Genomic DNA, 23,797 nt, shown 5'->3' on the forward strand with positions numbered 1-23,797 from the left:
TCAAAATATTTTTCATGTAAGGTGCTAGCATTCTTGCAATGACTTAGGAAATGTGGGTTCATTAATCCAATACCTTAATTCAAAAAGATTTTTTCCTTGAATAGTATAAGAGGTGGAAATTTCACAGAGTTTCAGATATTTCACCAAATTTGTGATTTTTTTTTTTTGTACTAAAAGAGCTTGAAAATTGGTAAATCACAATGACCAGAATGTGATCTTTTCATAATTATTGCTGAAAACTATTTGAAATTTATTTTTAAATTACCATACAATTTTGAAACATCAGCCACTAATTAAAACTAGAATTAACTAGTTAATTAATTGAGGACTGTTTTTTTTCCTCAGTTATGTAATTTACTAAGCTAAAACTTAGGAAAAGACAACAACATCCCTGATAGGCTTACACTACTTGCAAAACGCATCTGCTGCTTTAAAAGGGATTCTGTAACTGGATTAGAACTTTTCAAGAAGCATCACTTCAAACTGTATGCAATGACTAAAATGTTAAACAAGTTTTATAGGTGTAAAATTAAAAAACAGCAGATATAGGATAAATTAAGTTGTCACTTCCAACACTTTTTGTTTCTTTACAATCTTCAAATGCATTTAGTGTACATTATTCTTAATGATAATCCTCCTTTTTACACTGTAGCATTAATCAGGTCTGAATTTCCTACGTTTAGCTCAGTTTTGTTAAAGAAATCAAATGGGGAAAAGACATAGACCAAGTCTAAAAAGTTCCCTGGGAAGACAGTTACACAGAACCATAGAATATTCTGATTTGGAAGGGACCCACAAGGACCACTGAGTCCAACTCTTAAAAGAATGCCCCACAGAGGGATTGAACCCACAACCATGCTTTGACCAAGTGAGTTACACCAACAGTCAAAAACCATGAACTGCTAATGATTCTTTTAAAAAATAGAGTACTTCTGTAAAGCTGAAACAAGATGCATTAAAAGCTCATATCTCTTAGTGGAGATCAAACTTCACCAAAAAAAAACCAAACCACCTGAGGGCCTCACAACAACAAACATAATTAATATGAGGAGTATGCTATAATCTGACCCACAAAGGGGGTCATAGTCTCCTATGTAGGGACTAGAGTGGATATCCAGGATTCCTAAGTAGTTCCTATTGGAAGACCATATCAGTTACATTTTTGGTAAGAAGTACACTTCGCAGTTGTTTCTGTGTCTTTGCATGCTGTTAGAATCTATAAGACACCAATAGAAACTCCTGAAGGAGCCCTGCTCATTCCATATCTTAGCCATATATATCACCTACTCTGAGTAAGCAACAAACCCAGTTACAGTTAAGTAACTGGATACTGAGTTCCAAAAGTTGTAATGACATGCTTATTCTGAAGTAGCATCAGAAGGGACATTAACTTTCCATGTGGTTAGTTGGAACAATCCTCTCTTTAAAACACTGCAGACACATATATAGAACACCACTGTCGATCTGTATATAAACACACAACAGGTATTGAGTAATGCATCACTTGCAACAGCAACAAATTCTCTCTTACTACCTTATCAGTTTACCTTAACTATATCAGTTTAATTTAACTATAACAGAGAGTCTTAAAATTAACAGCTCAATATCCAAACCAATTTAGTCCTTTGCAAGCTAAAGATTAAAGATCACAGACAGTAATTTGTACAGAGAGCAAATTTCCCATTTGATCTGCAAGCCACTACTGAAGTGTGACCACTAATTTCTTCTCAGATGGAAGAACAACAGTTCCCGATATATAACTGATTTTTTATCTTCTGGGCACAGCTTCATCCCTCTACAACTTTATTCCCCCTTTATGTCCCTCAGGTCTAACCTTAGGACACATGCTTAAAATATATTCCTATCTGCAGGAGCGCATATAAAAAACTAAGCACTTGTGTACATCTTTGTAGAAAGGGTGCACACTAAGTACTTGATACCATAGCAAAGCAAATGAAAAAATAAAAAAAATTTAATCAGAATCTATAATAGCAATATTAACTTCTGTTTTCAGTAACTTACATTTAAAACATCTCCCTCACAAAAAAAAAAAAAAAAAAAAAAAAAAAAAAAAAAAAAAAAAAAAAAAAAAAATCAATAAATAAGGATTTGAAATATCTAGAATATAAGCAAAACCCACAGGTATTAAAATCAGAAAGGCTGCACTTGTTCTGGTGACTGTTGCAGGATAGTACTGTCCTATAATGTCCCTCCTATTCCTTTACTTACTTGTTCTATTTTATTTCAGTACTATCAAACTGTAAGTCTTAACTAATTTAATACTGTATTTAAAATCAAATACATTGTTACACTGTAACACCTGCAAGTAAGTAAGTTAATCCGATATTAATTCTTAATCAGCTCTGTACTTTGTGACCAAAATAACAGACAGACAAAAAATTACCTTTACTAGGTTTGCAGTTGCCTTTATGTAGAATTAATCTTGCTGGTTTGATTTAGTTCATTGAGAGGTTTGAAACAAAAATTAAGATTTGAAGGCAGTATGCAGAAGTTTAGCAAGTGAGGAAGAGCAATTTTTCAGCTTGATTTGTGGACTGAAAAGGCATGTATGCAACACTGTAAATGTCAAAATGTATTAATTTTGTGTAATTATTAATAGTAGTAACAAGAGTACCTATTAGTGAGACTATAAAATTCAGTGTCCTAAGTCACTAAGAGCTGCAGCAATATTGTCTTAAATCCCCCTACAGTATAAATTTGCTAAGCTTGTTTACATCCTGACAGCCCCCAGAATGCACTATATTAAAAACATTATATTTTATGCAAACACTGTATCACAAATACTGTCTGAAGGGCAATGAGTCTTAGTTCTACCACAGGCAATGATCAACAGAAACAACACCTATATAGCCCACCATCCTCTCAAATATCTAACTGTGAAATCCACCTCTATTTAATGCATGAAGCACTTTAACTCAAGCCTTCTAACAATACTAGAGTACACTGTTGCCATTAAGCATCAAGCTGTATCTATTAACACATAGTTGAACTTACACATCTTGAAAACCCTAGTTAATCATGCTGTCCATCCTGGAAATACAAGTCCACAAAACTAAATATATAGTCTTCCAAAAGCACACACCGATGGTGTCTATTTTAATAAATGCTAGCATTTCCAGCTTTGCTGCCCAAATTCTTCAAAATTCTATAGGTCCTTCTCAGTCTGCCTTCTGATTTTCCACCATCTGATTCTCAGCCATCTGTTCAGCAGAGAACTAGAGTGACTGAATTATCCCAAATTTTCTCAACAGATGGATTCTCACTGCCCTGTTTAACAGCAACTCAAGTGTTTAGCCTCACTACATTAAAAAAGAAACCAAGGAATTTCCTTGATCATAGGTATTAAAAACTCTGTAGTACCTGGTTACAGTATCTCCAAGAGATCTGCCAGACATATAGGATAGGGATGTGTCTCATACATCTAGCCCTACATATTTAGTACCTCAATAAAGTGCTTCAGGAAGTCTGAAAAGACTGCTACAATAACCATGATGTAAATTCCAGCATCTTGGAAGAGAAAACTGACTGAATTTAGGAGAGCACTGCACATAGCTAGAAAACATTTTAGTCACAGGAAATATCCTGCTATATGGATTCTTCATGTCATCAAGCTTACACTGGTTAGGGTAAAACCACAAAAGATGGGCTGAATATACCTTGCACATCTGAAGCTTTAAAAAGGCAGTTTGAAGAGCTGCCCTGCAAAAATTTCATAGAGAAATTTTCTTGCCTACACTGCATAAAAATGGCCCTGACTAATGTAAACTGAAATAAATAAATGAAGATCTTACCTAACCGTAGTTCTCCAAAATTACCGCATCCAATTTTTTTACCAACTCTGAAGTTAGGGCCAACCATTAACACTCCAGAATTTGAAGAACCAGTTCCACGTGGATTATGGCCTGATCTCCCACTAGGCCGCGCCATTCTTTCATCTGGTTTGTCTTTGTCTTTCTTTTTATTTTCCATGTCAAGTTTACGGTACTCCACCTTGATTTATTCCTCTTTTTAAAAATCAGTAAAAGCAAATTCCAATTGGACGAGGTGAGAATGAAAACATCATGAGTGAAATGCCCAGCTGGTTACTGTCAGTAAGCAGTCAACAGCAGCATGTTCATCCTGTTTGCAAAGCCTTGGTGGTATCTGTAGTAAAACGTATTTCCAGACTGCAGGACACAAGCAATATTTCCTAGTCTTTACAGGAATTCTGTTGAAAGAAAAACAAAGTTATTCAAGACACTAAGATTCTTGTACAAAATTACCTTTCCCTTCAACTAGACACATAATTAAGCTATAACTAATTCTATTTGCTTTACAGATCTATGAAAAGCACTACTTTAAGGTTAATTCTATTTCTAGTATGCAACAGCAAGTGATATTGTTGTGACTGAAGCGTACTAAAATTTCAACACTTCAAGCAATAGTTATTTCTTAAAAAGCAACAAAAAAGCCCTATAAAACTTCTTCCTGAATAAACACTTAAAACTGATGGACACACTTCACCTTATGCCAGCACTTCAAGTGAAAGCATTTTATTTATTTTCCCTCATATAGTATCTGCTGTTTTAAGCAAATGCTCAAGCTGCACAGTTATTGAAGTTATAGAAATATATTCTATTTTCTGAACTGTAATTTCTGAGATACACAAGTTATAAACTCATGGCAAGGACACTCGAGTTCTTTCAGTAACTCTTAGAATCTAAAACTACACTATATTTACTTACTCTCCCCTACTATATTTCTGTCATAAATCTGTTTCCCTGCTCCACTTCTCCCTTGTTTAGCATCATTGCCTAGACACAAATTCTGACATGGATTTCAGCAAAAGCAATGTTATCTTACTACTGTAATAAAGAACTACAAGAAAGCTCTTGTTTTTAATCTCAGCTGTAAGAACACTGGATATTGTTTTGTATTTAATTACAGCAGTGTAAAAAACCCCATAATTCAAAAGTTTCTACATTGGCAAAATTCCACAATGAATTAAATATCTGTCCAAAATTATTTTCCTGCATTTGCTTCAATGTTGTGAACACACTGCAGTAATGGAGAACATCCTCTAGAAAAATGTATTTCATGTGCTACAGCCTATTTTAAAGGTAGTCACCAGGAGCTTATTTTTAACACTTTAAGCTGAAGACACTTTTATTTTGTAAAACAATTTCTCACAAAGTAAAATTATTACTCACATCACAGCTTACCACAAAATTTCAAAAATCAAAGAGGTAGTAGTGAAAAAAATACCAAATAATATGAACAGTCACATGAATAGTTGCATCTGCTAAGTCATACATAGTTATAGCATAGTTATAACTAGATGACATTTAAAAATCATTAATCAACAGCTGACTAACTTATTACCTGAACAATGAAGTACACAGAAATTTGTTTGGCAAAGAAATACAACCACAGTACTGTGAAAGGGGGAATGAAAAGTTTGTTCTGAGAACAATCAAAAAACACAAATGCAGATAACAATCCAAGTTGACTTGCATAATGCCAGGGAAAAGGATTTCAGCAGTGAGTAATGAAAGCTGTGGTGTTTTATGGTACAGACAGAAGTGTTTAAGAAAAAAGACAGGCACATACTACACAATCTTGCAGGTTTTCAGATACCCTAAAGTTACCTTCTAAACCACAGATCTCAAAGGAACTGACTCAGTGGGAAGCAATAGGTAATTTTCCCTCACCCACTACACTACAAAAGCTAAGGAAGAAATAAGAAAGCTAAACATTAAGTCTGTTGAAGTAGAACTTCAAAGTCACCATTCAGTTCTTAGAATGAAGGGCAGCATATTTGATACAACAGAATGCAACCACATGCTCTAGGTACCAAAGAAAAGAAGACTTCAATATTTTACCGGCTTTTTCAGAAAGAACTAAAAATAAACAATCCTAGAATTTTTAGAGTACCAAATACATGACAAACAACATCAATTTTGATTTACACAAAGAAATGTGTCTATTATATGGACAAATCTATTACACAGTAACTCATGTCCTCCCCTTTCCTCCTGTTGAACTAACAGATACTCCACTTATATTATAGGTCAGCTTTCTTATAAACTGAAATTAGTACCTTTTTTAAGATATGTGCTAAATAACCAACACAAGTCACTCACATTTTTCCCACACTACATATGAAAAGGAAGACATGCAAGTATTCCTTGTCACAGTATCTCCAGGACACAGGTGTTCTCTTACATTTTCCTAATACAATAATCTGCAGCTAACTCAAAATAAGGACAGTGATTATGACTTTCTTCATTTTGAAATTCCTGTGCAATATTTTATGATGTATTTACCTTAAAAATACAAAACATTTTCATGGTTATATTTATTTCTATTGTACTTACCTACGACAGTGTTATAATGTTGATGGCAATATCTTCTCTTCACCAAAATGCTCACATTCTAGAGGAAAAGCATCAGAAGGCAAAGAGATATATTTATGTAGTATTTGCCATTACTTATCATGCAAAAACTTCTGATACAGAATGAAAGTACAGGTTTTGAAACTGCATTAGTTTTTTTAGAGTATTAAGGAAGATGCAGCAGATTTGTTTCAAAGACTCAACATAAATTTTAAGGCTCAGAAGTTATACATCATTCAAAGGTGTGCATCATCTGAAGCACAAAAGGAATACATACAGTGTAAGCATTGTAAATTATTTGCAAAATCATTTTCTTGCTATGCAATATGGGCAATCTGTGTGAAAAACATGCCATCCTCACTTCACAGCTTGATTTTCTGTTTAATTTTCATTTTTTTGTTCTGCCTAAATAAATGAGCACACTTAAACCATAAGCTTCAGCCCAACATCAGGGAATATTGTTAGGATTTAAACAATTGTTCAAAAAGATATAGGACTAAATATCAGGACAATGGCAAACACCATCAAAGCCAAGTTGACAAAGCAATATCATAGGTGTGAAATTACTATGTCCAAGGGTGAAGAGAAAGAGAAGGCAAAAGAAGCTATCAAAAAAAAATCAAAATGGTATTACATATTAGAAAAAATAATTAGATCTCAATTATAAACTAAATCTGTAATCTGTATAGACTGAAGATAAAAATTAAAAGAAGATTGGAAGAAGCAATAATTTCAGAGTAACTGACATGCACAACTAACAATAGCTACCAGAGGTTGCTTTTTTTTTGTGTAATCTGATAGACTTTTCCAAGCCCTGTAGAGAGACTGCGTGTAAAGTAAGGAGAGGCACAGTGTAGAAAAGTAAGAAAAATGACAACAGGGTTTCAATTGACTGACAACTCACATACCTAACACCTGCAGAAGTATCCCTAGATTAGAGCTATAAATCTACACATCTCTCTAAATCTGTTTGAAAATGTCCCACTTAACACTACTGAAGACTATAGGCCACATAAGAACCCTATTCTGTAGCAACAATGACTCTCCAGGACACTACATAAGGCAGAATAAAAGAACAGTTCAGCTAAGCATCTTCTTTATTCATACATTTCTCAAATGCCTGATCCTGCAGCAACAGCAGGAACACCACCATAATTTTATGCAAGCTTAGATGTTCCAAAGTGTCGTCATGACAATGTTCATACTCAAGTGTGCAAGTCACCTTTAAAAAAACCAAACTTCCTATCTACCTCATTCCTTTTTTGTGGAGAGTTTTGTGCAGGAATGGCTTGATGAGAAAGGACATAGTCAAATTGGCCTGATAAAACTAGATGGGAAAGGAGGCTAATGATATCTTGAAGGATAGGGTGTCCTTCAGAAGGGGAAGTCTCGGTAAGACTGTATCAATAAGTTGCAGAATTAGGGACTGAGAGTTAGCTCTAAAATCACAAAAATGCAGAAGAGACCTTCAGATGATGTAATGACGCAAATAACACATTAACCAATGATGAGCTACAGTTTTGCACTATGCATGAGCTAATTAAGTATTGTATTTAACCAAGTGTATGATTATCAATAAATTGAGAGTTTGCTGATGACCATCTGGTGTCGCCTCTCCCTTCTTCGACACTTTTTCATGTTCCAGATTTACTCCTAAATAAACTAATTAAGAGAACATTAAAGTAGATAAATAGAACATTCCACTGCCCAGGAATGACAAACTTAAATGAAACATGCTCCCTCAGGTAACAAAAGCAGTACCCTTCACATTGTAATTACAAGATCATACATCACTGCTAGTATCAGTATACTAACATTTTTCTCTACTTTTAAGAAAAGCATTTAGCAGCAAAAGAGCTACAGAGGAAAATAAAAACTTGACAAAGCTTTAAATTACATTGGAAGAAGGAAAAGGACATAAACAGGTTTGAAAGTGATAAGCAATTGGATGGTATGCCAAAACTCAAGAAACTGAGCGCTAGTGAGATCCTTCAACTGGTCCAGGATGTCTCAGCTACAATGGATCACACCCAAAATGTTTCCACACCAACACATACAGCATGAGGATCATCACTGGAGTAAGTGAAACCTGGTGGGATGAGCCCCTTGATTGAAGCGCCATGTTGGATGGTCACAAGCTCTCCAGGAGGACAGTCAAGGCAGGTGAGCTAGAAGGGCTGGAATACTGCTGGAAGCCAGCGATGGCAGGCCGATTGTCTCTGAGTAAGGATTAAGGGACAAAAAAATAATGTGGATGTCATCGTAGGAGTCTACTATAGGCTACCTACCCAGGACAATGATTCCAGAGAATTACCCTGAGGAACTAAGGGACACCTTCAAAACAGCTGCCCTTGTCCTTACAAGAACATCAACTTGTCAGATGTTAACTGGGAGCATCACACAGCTGGCACAAATAGGTCCAGACCAGTCCTAAATCTGGACAGTCTTATAATGCAGCAGCTAATGGAGCCAGCTATGAAAGCTGCCCTCCTTGATGTGTTATTAACAGGGAGGATCTCATTAATGAATTGGTGACTGGTGGCCACGTTGGCCACAGTGACCACAAAGCAATTGAGTTTAAAATTAAAATCTCCATTATCAGAAGGAAAAGTGACAGTAAAATTTCAGTCCTGGTCATGACAAGAGCTGACTTCAAGCCGTTTAGAGAACCAGTAAGATGCCCTGAGAAAATGGTTTTGAGGGTGGTGGGGTCCATCAGGCCTGGTCATTTTTTAAGCACCACCTCCCAAGGGCACAGGAACAGGCAGGTCCAAAATGTCAGAAGTCAAGTGGAGGAGGCAGAAGGCCAGCTTGGCTAAGCAGGAATTGTCTCTCAGAAATAAGGCAAGAAAGTGAGCTGTATGCCCAGTAAAAGCAATGTCTGATGAAGGGAAGAACTACAGAGATGCTGCAACCAGTGACAGGACCTGAGGGAGTGGCCTGAAGTTGTGTCAGGGGAGATTTAGGTTGGATATCAGGAGAAGTTCTTCACCCAGAGGGTGACTGGGCACTGAACAGGCTCCCCAGGGAAGTGGTCACAGCACCAGCCTGACAGAGATCAAGAAGTATTTGGGCAGTGCTCTCAGGCACATGATGTGACCCTTGGGGCATCCTGTGCAGGGCAGGAGTTAGACTTCAATGATTCTTCTGGGCCCCTTCTAACATGGGATATTTTATTATTTGATGAAACACAGTAAAGAAACAGTCCTGGTTTCAGCACAAGGCATTAAAAATTCACTCAGTCTTCTGGCATTTTCATATCTCTGCAGTTTCTCACCTCTCAAGTATCTGTTCACATATTTCTAATCCCAAGTTTTGGCAGTTACAGTAATTTAGTAACACAGCTTCTTCTCACATCTTCTAGAAGAGCGCAGTCAAAGTTTCTAGTGCCTTTGCCACAGACTTCCAAGAGACTTTCTCTAACACTACATGTAATTTTTATTGACTACTTCATCTACTACAGTCTTTAACTGAGATGAAGAACAGTCACATTCACTTTCCAATGATCATTTCCATGTTACAAATACAGTTGTACTGGAGAAAAAGTGACACAAGATTCCATCCAACAAAATTCCTTTAGAAATACTTAAGAGTAGAAAAGCTTAGTGTGAGATCATAAGACAAAACTTAAATATCTAATCAACTGTTTCACTATTTTTGTATGCCTCATGGAAAAATTAAGCTGTTCTTTCTAGATTAGTTATTACTGCATTATTTTCATTAATTTTTATATACATGTTTCCATGCAACAGATGAAATCTACAAAATTCCAAATCCACAGCAAATAGGCTCAAAATTGAAGATCCCTTGCAAGTCTAGGACAGCAGCTTCTAATTGCATAAAGTTTTCAGACAGAATTTGAATTGGAAAATATCTCTAAAATTATATATGACTTAGTTAGAAAAAGTTGTTTAATGATTCATTGCATAACTCCATTAAATGTAACCAAATTATTACTTCATCATTTTTCAGATTTCTAAAGCAGAAACAATATGCAGAATCATTAGCACTTCAGTCAAAACTAAAGACAAAATTAGTGTGCTGAAATTTGCAGTACATAAAATTTCCACAGATGCTACATACTCATGCTATCAGCTTTGAAAAAACAAAGAACATTTCCAACAACTTTCTCCTGACACAATTCTCTCTCCAGCTATCAGCAGCCTGTGTCAAAATTGCTCATTAATGAATCATTTTACAAGTCTAAGGTGGTGTTCTTTACATGTGACCTGTACACAATGAAAACTTACTCATCAACAACTCATTTTGCTTTAAACAATATAATCTACTTCATACAGCTGGGGAATTCCAAAACTAACGGCATCTGATTTTACAAGTTTTTTAAATTTTTTCTCACATAAAAACAAAATACAGCTTGCCATTATCCACTCTTCATATTTTCAGAAGTTAATTAATTCATCAAAGACTATTTTATTATCCCATTCCTTAGGTACTTATTCTGACTTCAATTAGGTAAACAATTACCTTGAAAGCACTGTAAAGATAACATGTGAATTCTCTGAAACAACATCTTCTTCCCAAAAAAAAAAAAAAAAAAAATCAATATTTTGTAGTAGATGTGAACAAACCAAGAAATAAGGATGGTCTTTTTGAGCTTCACATGGGAAGACTGTCGTCTCCACAACAACAAAATAAGAAACATACAAGAAGTGAAAATGCACCTAAATAATATCTTCAGCAGGATCAACACTCAAGCCATCAAAAACCACTACCATATAATTTCTCTGCCGTTTGCTTTTCAAAATATTGATCTACAGAACACACACATTTACTACATTTCCTTCACAGACAGAAAGTACATAATATACTAGTAAGTTTGAAATCCTTCCTAGTTTCATCAGCAAAGAGGGAAACCACACAAAGCAACTGCTACTTCTTGATCACATAGAATTTTTCACACTTCAGAAGACATGAGTGTTTATTTAAGAAGGCAAATATAATAACCTAATTTCAAAGGCAAATGAAATCTCTTTATAACAGATCATGCAGGAGCTCGACTGTGCAGTTTATTTCTCAGTGTGCATGGCCTCAAAACACTTTTATTTCGATACATGCTCTTCAGCACTCCAAAGCAAGTAACAGATCACAAGTGCACGTAAATTTTGTTTGCATTACCAGAACTTCCAACAATACAATGTTTGTATCTCAAGTACCTTCTACACTACAATCTCTTTCTTACTGAAAAGTCTCAGTTTTCCACAGATTCTTATTTTCATTTTCTGAAACTCAAACAGTACTATTCTTGCAGCATTCAGTCTTTTTCCAGATCTGCCTTCTGTAATACCAACCAATTCTAGACTCAGCTAAGTTTTGCAAAACCAATAATAGAATTTATTAATTTTGGTGTACAAATTAGACTCTCAACATTCCTAAAAAATACTATTGTTTTAAAATACGTGTTTGCTTACTCTTACAGATATGTATGATTTTCCTCATAAAACAAGGGTTTAGGTAACTGAAGGTAAGTCTACATACATACAATCTCAATCTTCAAATACATAAGAATGAGATGCCCTCAAAGAAGCAGCCTAATTCAAAGTGTCAAGGTAAATCCAAGTATCTTTCTTACGAACAAATTTACATAACCAAGCCTTCTAAAAAGTCTTGTTTTCATGTCCACTAGTAAATATATTAAATAAAAAAAAAAATTACATTTTTCTCTTACCATATCAACTGCCACACACTATTTTCAACAGAAATAATTAATTTGAGATTCTAGAATAAGCATTTAAATTTTCATGTATATAGGCACTTCCCTAGGGAAAGTATATCAACAAACCACATATGGCCACATATAATCCTCCTTTAATGCACAAAATCTAATAGAGAAACAGCTTTATTAACATATTTAATCAACCACTTGCCTGCACAAGAACTAACCAAAAATCTACCTCATCATTATTGAAGCTTAAGTCTATTGTAGTTAAACTACTGTATTTTTTCTAGTACCAAGGCTTAAAGTCACATGAACACATCAGAGGGCTGCCAATATCCAAAACTCAGTATCTGTTTTCTACACTTAGTTTTCTCAGTTGAAAGTCTACCATTTAATGAGCAATAATGCATCCTTCTGCACCACAAACTGCCAGCTATGGTCAAAATGCTGTCACATCAGAAAACAAGTACAGTACTGGAGGTCACCCTAACTCAACACAATTCTCCACAAATGACAGCCTGGGCTAATTATGTAGCAATTAAGATCTCCAAGCAATCTCTTAATCTCTGTTAACTCTAAACAAATATCAGCTGAGATGGCTATCTCTGGTTACTGCATAAACATTTTTATTTTCTCATTGATCTAGAAAGCAAGTTTGGCCCTAACCAATTAATTACACTCCATCACAGACCTTCACTACAAAATCCTACCAACTTCACTTAAAGATCCCATGCAAGTGCATGCAGTTATTTGGTTAAAACTTCTGCTCATGCATCCTTCTTGCAATTTCCTACAATCACGATTTCGGAGTAAAAGCTGAAAGTCAGTTTTCAGAAAGGAGAGCTGTAACACAAGGAATAATTTTTAAAATCCAATGACACAATTAAAGCTGATTTACTAAAAAGAGCACAGAAAGGACAAAACTTATGGTTAAGCAATATTTCAATCATTTGTTTCTTCACATTTCCATCACCACAACCACACAGACTTAAATGGGCTGCATTGTCCTCAGCTGGCAGAAAGCCAATGCTGAGCTAGCTAATACTACATAATGGAGGCGTCAATTTTCTACACAAATAATTGTACCACAGCACACAAGTATTATAGCAGAACAACAGAAAGGTTCAGATTAGCCTAAGGCTAGTCCAGAGAAACTGTTAACTGTTAGAAGTTAACACATCTAGAAGTTATTAAAAAAAAGAGTATTGCATTTCATCTAACACCATAACTATATCTGAAGAAAAAATTAAGTAGCATTGTGAAATACCCCAGTGCTACAGAGAAAAAAAGCCCAAAACATTTCTGAGAGTCTAAAAGACACTAATTGTCTTCAGGTTAAATTTTGGATAGGTTAAAATACATAATATGCTCTAGCATTCCATAGTGATTGTGAAGGTCAGTTTTCAAAATTAAAAAGTATTTTTAGTTCTCTGACACAATTCCCTGTCACTTAACTTTAATTACGTTATCAGATTCTACTTCAAGAACTTAAGACAGGAGCCAAGTTCAAATTTAATAACTCCACATGTGAGGAAAGGAATAACTCACAGTATAGGAAAATGTCTCCAGACTAAGTTTTGAAGCTATGAATCTGTCAAGGACTTCTAACAATAACAAACTATATGGCAATCAAATGATTCTGCTGTCTTAATTGTCTCCATAAACTAGATAGGTACCTTCTACAGCAGTTCCAAGTATTTCACTATTACACACACTTGCAACTCTCCTCTCACTTGCATGACTTTCATTGCAATGTACACCTAAAATGTCTCCATTAAATTGAAACCACAGTTCTGTGGTCTTCAAAAGGCTATAAAGCTTTTTTCTTCTGTTATAAGTTTAATATGAAATAAAATGGTATGGATAAGGTCTCAGACACCATACCAAACGGAATCATGCTTGAAACCTTCATATTGAATGCGTAAGATGCGCAGTGACAAAAATTTAAGGAGAAACGCTGCCACAGTTAAGATACTGGATTCATCATTACTGATGTAATACCAAATACATTTAAACCAATGCCTTCCTATGGAACTCAGAGGAAAAAACAAGTCTCCCAATGTTTTACACAAATTCAAATGACACTGAATATGAAAATATCTGATGTAAATTAAAAGTTCTGAGAACAAAACAACCTGATGCTGTTGACATCAGTTTTGTCAAGGTCTGATGGCAGTTACCTAACTACACTGATTTTTAAATCAAAACAGAATTCTCAAGCACTAAAATGAGAAAACGTCAGTATGTTGATGTGGGCACTTGTGTATAATAAACTCTTGATGTACTACTTAGGAAGATTAAAATAGAATCATTCCTCAAAATCATCAATGTTAGCTAAACTTAGCTGTCTACAGATTAGTGTTCAACACCCACACAGCCCCAGTGTTGTAATGTCACCTTTCTGGTTATCTTCTACATATCAACAGCATTCACAGGCCACCCTCTGATACATCTTCAGCTCTCTTTCTTCCCAAAACCCCTTCTTTCTTCCCACATTAAAATGTTTCCTTCTTGCTCAGTGAAGAAAGATGTTCTGTTGCTTGCCTAGTACTACAGGTTGCAACAGCTCTCAAGCTATTACCACACAAAACATATAACATCCTTCCTTCACCATGGTAATGGTTAATAAATATCTACTATCTAAATTGGTTTTTATGAAGCTTATAGGTACATATCTTCAAAGGCATAACAATCTAAGCTTGGTTAAAACTGCCCTAAAAATTCCACATTTCTACAGGCAACAAATGAGAGAGTCACAAATCAAAAACACCTCATTTCCTTAAAAAACAGACTCTTTTTCAGGAGAAAATTCACAGTACATTCAACAGAATTTACTTAAAGGTCTCCCAGTGTTTTACATAAAAAGAAACAATAGTGAAAAATACTGTTGGAAAAATTAAAAGCAAAGACAAAAAGCATTTCTGTAAAGACATTTATCTCTCCATCTGACAAAAGCTCAAGAACAAATTTAGTTAGTCTTCCTCTTGCCTGTTGGAGAAATTCTGCCCTCCCTCTTTACTGTTAACCATAAATTCAAGTTTCATAATTTTTTATTTTTCCAGATTTAAAAATGCTTCAGCCTACCACCAGCAAACACTACACAGTAACTTTAATAACTTGATACACTGAGCAACCTGTTCTCAGAACATTTCAAGAAATGAATGAGTACCAACTGAAGTGGTCTTCCACAGAAAGTAATAAAAACTTCTATACTGAACTCCTCTGTTTCCAGAAGAAAGTATTTGTAAGATATACAACTAAGAAAAACTAAGACATGCAACTAAGAAAACACTAGTGGTTGAGGTTAGAAGCGAAACATGTCTCCCACGACCCTTAAAGCAATTGTGTCCCTGACTTTAGCCTCTACAGTCTTACTTCATCTTCCCAAGATTACTGTACAATTACTTAAGATTTTAAAAAGCTGTATTTTTATGGACATTATCTACATTTAAACTGACATCAAAAATAACATGAAATTAAATATGTTCTTCATTATAAGCCAGTAGAACTCCTTTAAAGCAACACTGAATGCCTTTAAGGATTGTTTTATACCATTATATTAAAAAGCTGTTGAAACAGGCTAACAGTCATGTTAACTACTTCATTCAAATATAAAGACATAAAATGGAAAATGATTGGTGCCTTAAATATAGAAAGCTACTCACAGGATTCTTCTACACGTAATAATACAGCTTTTAAATAGTACTTTCTTCTAGGCTGCAGACATGTGTCCTATCCTGGACTAAATCACACCTTGTAACATCATGAAGAGAACCTGTCAAGCAGCCCATGCTTTTAAAGTATTTTCTACAAAAACAGAAAATGCAGCCAATGAAGTTTTTAAAATATAACAGTTTCAACATTTACCAGGTAACTAGCATCCCAAGCTCAAAGACAACCGGAACCAAAAAGAACAATTCTATGGGTTCAATAGAACCTAAGTCTGAAATTTGCAAAACGCAAATGACAAAATGCAATTAGACAATTTTGATGGGTTAGTACAATGGCTCTTCTCCTACTGCATGTGTCACAATACCTGCTGCTCCCATCACTCACCATCAGCACTCCCACATCTCAGTAAGCCATTACTCACTTACCCAGAGTACCAGAAAACTCACAAACTCAGTTACTCTACTCAACAGAAGCTCAATCAACTCAGAGGAATTGATACAAGAGACGGGATGGAGAGCAAGAAAGAGTGGAGCTACAAAACTGCAAAGCCAGAAATGGAGCAGGGGAATGCCCCATATTAGAGAGAAGAGCCCTTCCAACATCGGCAGCAGAGCCACAATGACTGGTGTTTCACAACCCATCAAGTGCATCAGTTCAAGGACATCACACCCCAGTGACCTCCATACACAAACGGACACCCCAACACCACCTTCAACTCTGCTTCTGATGGAAACTGCCCCATCTACATTCTGTTATTGCACAGGGTTTACTGAACACAGGCAACTCACAAATTACTCAATGAACAACTGCAGAGTATACAAGAAGCTGTGACAAACCACGTACTTGAAATTGAAATCTAGTATCTGTATTTTTGGCCTACTGAAAAGGACATCATCCTCCACTGTTGTAGTCCACATCCTGTCTTAATCAAAATTAACATCATCAAAACACACGTTGATGAAGAGTACAAATCACCACACAGGGAAATTGGAGGAAAAAAAATTTATTTCTAGGAAAAAGACATTAAATTTACTTAACTTAGTAATTTAATGACCTTTAATAACTATGTTAAGTAAAATGTTACTACAAAGTCTTGGTATGTTAAAAGCAAAGCTGGCTAGTAAGCTTACCTATAGAGAAAATCCTAAAGCATAGGAAAAAACAGTTGTAGTTACATTAATGATGTTACACATAAAGTCAAATTAAGTAATAAAATTACTTGAATATGCAAATCTTACTTGTGTGCATCACGGGCTTCTGTGACCTACAGTTATCTGAGTAAACATTTCAGCAAAGACATTTCTGATTGATCAGTATGTGTCCCATTACTAACTCCACAGCACAAGGCAAGATACCAGACACAAATGGCAAGATAACTGTTTTAGCTTTTCATACCTACAGATATGAATAATATACTTATTTTGTACTAAATACCCTTCTTTTAACAGCCAAATGGGGATTTTTAAAAAGGTTTCCTACACAAAGTCAAAAACATCAGATAAAGGAGGTGGTGAAGAGAGGGAAGCGTAGATGCTTAAAATGTCCTCTGTAAGAGATAAGGAACATGCAGTTCAATAAACAGGCTAGAAGAATGCACTGGCAAGCACATTTGTAATATTCTGAAATTTTTGTATATTTATATTGTATATTTACCACAAATATTTATATTTTTACATATATGTATATTTAATATATAAATATTCTTTACCCCTTTTGTTAGAAAGAAACCTTTTCATAAATTTAAGCTAACATATAATCTATAAAACAGCAGAAGAAAATATAACAGGTAAGCTAAATCTCACCAAAAGAAATTATGCCATACTATACAACTAAGAGTTTCACAACTTCCTCTGAAAGTTAGTTTCAGAAAGCTCCCTAAGTAACCACAATCCAAAACAATTCTACAGCATGGATTGGTATGTGATGTCTCCTCTTCTACATCCTCCCTACGCCAAAGAGGGGACATTAAATTGTAAGTGGCTTACCTAAGATCACAGGGAGGGAGGGATGTTCCAGTCACTGTCTTTATCTGTTATCATCACCCTAGCTTTTAACTACCTTCTCAATAGACTGCTTTTATTTAAGCAACTATTTAGCTTAAACACACATTTTTCTTCACCCAGCTGTTTCAGCTGTAGCTTACAAACCTCTAGAAGTCCAGTGACAATGTCTGGCAGGCTATTCACAATTACACTTAGAAAAACAAGCAACAGCATCAGGCTTGATCTCATTGTATCGGTTCTGCAGCAGCACTGAGGAGGCATTAAAATGCCTGCATAGCCTTAAAAAAAATTAAGGATCGTCAGAAAATATACAGCAATTACTTCAAAGTTACTTTTTTACCTTTTAATAGATCAGGGAAATCAATTATATAGAAGTTTCAAAACATTTTTGAAAGTGTGTTAAAGGCCCAGTGTACGCTGGAAACATACCAATGCATTTACATTAATAAATTACTCCCAAGTATCACGATCAGTTTTAGATAATTTAAACCCAGACCACAGATGAAAAGGATTGTCCCACTCTTCCCTTAAGCACCACCAGGTAGTTTGTTCATAAAACCTCAGGTGAGGTATTAAGGTTTGACTGAGAACTCTAAACATCAATTTGCAGTTGAATCAGTGAGCCTGAATTGAAACAGTATGTCAAACTGCCTTACAACTTTGTTATTCCTGTGGTTTGTGTGTGGTTTTAATTGCATTATTACTTTTATGTACAACATCCCAAAGAAATCACTCAAAAGTACAAAGAGCAGGCTGAGGAACAAGACATAACTATATGTTTTGTCTACAATAGACTGAAAAAAAACATTCAGCTGGAACAAAGTTAGATAAAGACAGTTAATACAGCTGATCAGTACCCTGTTCTTTAGCAATTTCTTTTTTGTAATTAGAAGATATCAGAGAAAAATAACCACTGTCACTTCCCTATTCCTCATGATCCATTTATTGTTGTCTCAAAGGCATAACTAAGCTACATTATTCTTAAGCTCATATTCTCTTATTCTAAGCTCATTATTCTTAACATCAGCAGACTTCCTAGTCTTTTTTAAACAAATTTTCAAGACAAGAGTAAAAATGTTAGAAATACATTTAACTTTAATACTCCTAATCACAGAACCATTTAGCACAGTAACTAGTGAACCAAGAACAACTCTATTTCCATAGGACAAACGTTGTGGATACAGTGGGGACACTAAGATTTAATACAATACATGAGCTTTAGTAATGCAATTAATTTAATTATGAAAATATGACAAAAGGAAGTAAATTCAGTCCTGTTAATTGTACATAAATAGGCTGGACAAGGGAAAAACTCTTCCGTAGGTTCAGTTACTCTTTTTTTTAAGGGGAAGAACAACTTCGGAAGGGTAAAGACATGGCCTGTCGCAGATTAATTCTCTTAACTAATCTTGAATATATTTATCTTGATCACACAGAAAAAAAAGCTCTACAGAAAATGTGATGTATCAGAACTAGTACTTTAGATTCTGAAAATACTTTACATTTTATAAGTCAACGCATCTATTGGATGCAGAGTGGCAAAAGAGAAAACGATTAATTTAATTAGCTGAAAGTCATTCTCAACTAATGTAAATAATCCACCGTTTGCCAGGTAGTTTCTTCATTTCAGGCCAGCACAACAAAATGTTGCTGAAAACATTTTCCACTGAAAACACTGTTTAACTGTTGAAATGTTTCAACTAAAAAGAAACTGACTAAAGGATATTAAGGTCGAGAGAACACATCCCCTAAAATATAGTTAGCACATCTAACTCATCTTTTATCAACTTATCTCATCTTTTCCCTTTAAAACAAAATTGCATTACTCCTATCTTGGACTTTAACATCCCAATGCAGCTTGGGATAAAATGCATTCACTAGATAAGTGGGTTAAGAAGAGGCGTGAGTCTAAAGAGCAGGTAAGTTGTTTATCCTTACAAGCAGTCATAACGCAGGCAGCAAGGCTTAATATGCTTAACAGTGAGCTTCACTTATAATCATGCTTAAGCACATGCACAGTATCTATTTCTAACTATGTATGCACTTACAAATGATCTTAACTATAAAATTCAGCAAGAAAAAAAGTCTTCGATTATATTGCAATTTTTTTTTACAATCTCATATCACTTCATCACTCATTAAGGGAGTACCAGTAAAACGAACAAGAATGCCTGAAAATAAGGTCTGTCCGAGTTCCACGGTGAATCACTGAAACGCCACTTTTAGAGATTTTAATCAAACTTAAAACCACTACATTCAGAGAGCGCCTATAAAAAACTTCCTGAAAAGCGAAATAAAAGGAAAGAATAAAAGAGCACTGGCAGCTCAGTTTGCCTCTAACCTGCTAATGTGCTAAACCACATTCGCACAATCGCACTCCAGCAACCTGCTTCTACAGACCAGGAAAACAAATATACTTGTTCCTACAAACCCAGCTTGGTGCTCGGTCGGAGCAACCACGGCCAGCAGCCACACAGGGAACCCCACCGCCGCAAGCAACTCCTGCGGAGAGGGCACTCGGAGGTCTCACAGCGACGGCTTTTGCCACCCGGGAGCGCAGCCACGGGAGGCGGCGGGCCCTTCCAGCGCCGGCCAAGCCCCGCGGGCACCGCACACCGCCCGGGGCACGGCACCGCACGGCCGCCGGCTCTCTCTGCCCCGGCCCGGGCGGCCGTCCTGGCCGCCGCCGCGCTCGCAAAGGCTCCGCGGCCCCCGCAAGTCCCGCGGCCGCCAGGGAAAGGAGGAGAGAGCCAGCCCAAGGCCTCGGCCCACGGGGGTGCTGCGACCGCTGCAACCGCCACCGCCGCCGCACCGAGAGGCGGCCGCGGACGGCAACCTACCGGAGAGCCCAGGGGAGCGGGACACAGGCTCGGCGTTCGGCCCTTCACCTCCGGGGATTGTTTCCCTTCCCGACCCGACCCGCCCCGCCCCGCCCCTGGCGCGGGGCTCCGAAGCGGGGCTGGCCGGGGCAGCACCCCGACGCGGAGGGGAAGCGGCGGCAGCCCCGAGCACCCGCCCCTTCCCACCGCGGCACAGGCGCCCGGGCGGGCGGGACGCGCCCCGCGCCCGGAGCGCGGGTGATTGACAGGGCACGCCGGCCACTTGGGGGGCGGGAAGCGAACGTCAGGTTGGGAGAGGGGGTGCGGCTTGCTGGTGGGCAGAGCCGGCAGCCAATGACGGCGGGGCGGGGCGGGGCGGGGCAAATTGGGGGCGGGGGCGGGACGGGGCCGCGCGGAGGGGGCGGCAGCGACCGGAGGGGACTCGTGGGAGGTGCGAGGGCCTCGGCTCCGGTGCTTCCCTCACAACTCAGAGATCGCGCTCAGAGGAGGCCGCGGCGCCTGCCCCGGCTCAGCTGCGCGCCTGCCTCGCCTCGAGCTTCTCCTTACAGGGACAAAGGTACCTGTTTAGGATGTGAAGCGCTGGCCTCCAGGGATTGCCCTGTGCCCAGCGGCGGCTCAGTCAGTGTCAGACCGCAGCCGCGGGGCGCCTGCAGCCGCAGCTCTCTTCCATCCTCTGCTGGGTAGCAGTCCCCTAATGCCAGCACCCTTAGTGGCCTGGCGGATCGCGCCTGGCAGTTGACAGAAATGCGGTGCCCGCCCTGTGCCCCCCGCGCCTGGCAGCTGTCACAGCGCTTGTTCGGCACTGTCACCACCCGTGGGTGGGGTTACCCTGCTCGGGCATCCTGCGTTCCATGGCCTGTGTGCCCACGCGGGAAACGGGGAAGTCAGAACCCCACTCTCACTTGATGTCTGCAAGAGCTGCCACATAATTATTAAAAACAAAAAACAAAACAAAACAAAACAAAAAAAAAAAAAAAAAAAAAAAAAAAAAAAGAAACGAAACTTATAAATGCTATGTGTTATATTTGCCCAATTATCCAATAAAAAAAAATTAAATATAACAGCAATTTTAATTAAGTAGCTTAATACATATAAAATTGAATACACTCAGAATATTGACAATATAATTTGGTTAAAATAAGGAATAATTTGGTTCTGATAATAGCACATAAACAAAAATAACTGCACGGGGTATGGAGTGCAGGGCTTGACCCCCGTCACCTCACGTACGAATTGCCAAGCCAAAATTCCCCCTTTTATGCTGTATGTCATTACCATCTTCTCCTATTTTCGATTCGTCACACTTGCATGGCCACCCTCATCATCACCTTTACCACTCGTGCTCTACCATTTTTTTAGGGGGTCGTGCCACTCTTTGTGGGTCTTCTTTGAGGAAGGCCTCTCCTCTTCCCTGGTGTCCTTTAATTCATCTTTTGGATTACACGTGCACACCAAGCTGGTACAGTATAAGCCAATATTATATTCTAACATTAAAGCAATAAATCTCATATAATTAACATTTTCGTGCTGTCCAACCAAATTCTCCTCTTTTCCAAATAAATTTAGTTAATAGTTATCTCTTGCTTTTTCCTGTTCTGAACACCTGCAGGAGAAGGGGGCAGGGGGGAACTCCTCCTCTCCCTTTCTTTCTTGGCATTACACCTTAACTGTTTCATTATTTCTAAATATTAATTACTGTATCAATATTGTTTACTGTTTCAATTTTGTCAGCACGAATCATACCTATTTACCACACTGTGTAATAGACTTTGTGCCAACACTTGTGCAAAAGAAAAGATTTTAGGCTCTTTCCTAGTTGTCCAGTCAGGGGAGTAGCATTTTAAAAACCTTGAGATTTGAGTATCATTTAGGCCACTGAGGGTCTAAATGACCCCTTAAAGGGATCATTATCCCTTTAAGTATTACCTTTTTTATATTTGAATACATAAAACAACTTTAAAAGTTTATTAACAGCTTGTTTTTCTGACATAAATATGGAGGAGAGAGGATGCAAAGGATAAGTGTTGGAGGTTCTGACGTATTGCTTGGAGTATTGCTTGTTCAAATAATTTTTTAGGTAAAGTTGGCACATTCTAAAACATTCTAGAAGTCCTCATAGAAAAAAGAATTAGCAGCAATATAGCTTTAAGAAACGTTCAGAAGTCATTTGCTGAAGCTTCATTTCCTTGTCTCAGTAGACATTGAATTCCTTTTGCCAAAAATCCTCCATAGGCAGTCTGTGCTGTAAAAGATGCCTTAATGAAAGAGGAGTGAGCATATACTTAATTCCTGTTAGTTTTACAGAATCCTTGTGGACACAAGCATTCCACTCTCGCAAGCAAGCAGAGACAAAAACAAGTTTTGCATTACAGTGATGCTAAGTTCATCTTGTACAATTGTCCTGAAATTTTCAATCAACTTTAATCAGAAATGGGCACGTATTCACAAGTACTGGTTTGGTTTTCCCAATCTTTTCTAAATATACTCTCATAAACCTAACAATAAGTGCATTTTTTTTTTTATGTAAAAGCTGTAGGATATTTTTCCAGTTATAAATTACTTAGTAACCTGTAATTCTAAGATTTAGGTGATGAACGTAAGGCAAAAGAGGAAGATGCTTTGTACATGCCAGAATTTACAGAAAGGTGCATCAGTGTGGGGTTGTTGGAATTACAGTCGAGCTGCAATGGTGAAGAAAGTGGATGATTGCTACATGTCATCTTAATCTCCAACAGCAACCGACACATACCATGCCATATATCAAATACATAAAATAATAGAGATATAAAATAAAATAGCAAAGTCATGCTGTGCTTAAGCTTTATGGAGTTCTCATGGTTTAATCCCAGCCAGCCACCAAGCTCCATGCAGACACTCACTCCCTACCTCACCAGTAAGATCACGGAGAGAACTGGAAGATTAAAAGGCAGAAAAATTGTAGGTTGAGATAAAGGCAGTTTAATAGGGAAAGCAAAAGCCACACCTAAGCAAAGCAAAGCAAAACAAGGAATTAATTCACTGTTTTCCATGTGCAGGCAGGTGTTCAGCCATCTCCAGGAGAGCGGAGCCTCATCCAACGTAATGGTGACTGGGGAAGACAAACAATAACTCCAAACATCCCCCCTTCTTACTTCTTCCCCCAGATTTAATTGCTGAACATGACACCACACGATAAAAATCCCTGTGGTCAGTTGGGGTCATCGTCCCAGC

General features: G+C 37.4%; 1 protein-coding gene across 12 annotated transcripts in view; it reads right to left on the reverse strand.

The window, feature by feature from the left end:
• The window catches only part of CSNK1G3 (casein kinase 1 gamma 3), a 71,021-nt gene extending 50,248 nt beyond the window's left edge, over window positions 1–20,773 (reverse strand). For 10 of the 12 annotated variants that reach the window (XR_005952033.1, XR_005952034.1, XM_041395967.1 and 7 more), the window contains exons 1-3: window positions 20,588–20,773; window positions 6,378–6,435; window positions 3,813–4,228 (exon numbers count right to left, since the gene is read on the reverse strand). Coding sequence is in view for 8 of the 12 variants with exons in the window: in XM_041395967.1 (XP_041251901.1) it covers window positions 3,813–3,990 (178 nt within the window). In the remaining 4 variants the exon portion in view is untranslated. Of the gene's footprint in view, window positions 1–2,404; window positions 2,578–3,812; window positions 4,229–6,377; window positions 6,436–20,587 lie in introns of those variants that run through there. The other 2 variants (XM_041395965.1, XM_041395966.1) reach the window with 2 other exon arrangements.
• Between the last annotated feature and the right edge of the window lie 3,024 nt (window positions 20,774–23,797).

This window comes from Onychostruthus taczanowskii, unplaced genomic scaffold, assembly GCF_017590055.1.
Source record: "Onychostruthus taczanowskii isolate IOZ18803 unplaced genomic scaffold, ASM1759005v1 scaffold122, whole genome shotgun sequence".
Lineage (NCBI taxonomy): Eukaryota > Metazoa > Chordata > Aves > Passeriformes > Passeridae > Onychostruthus > Onychostruthus taczanowskii.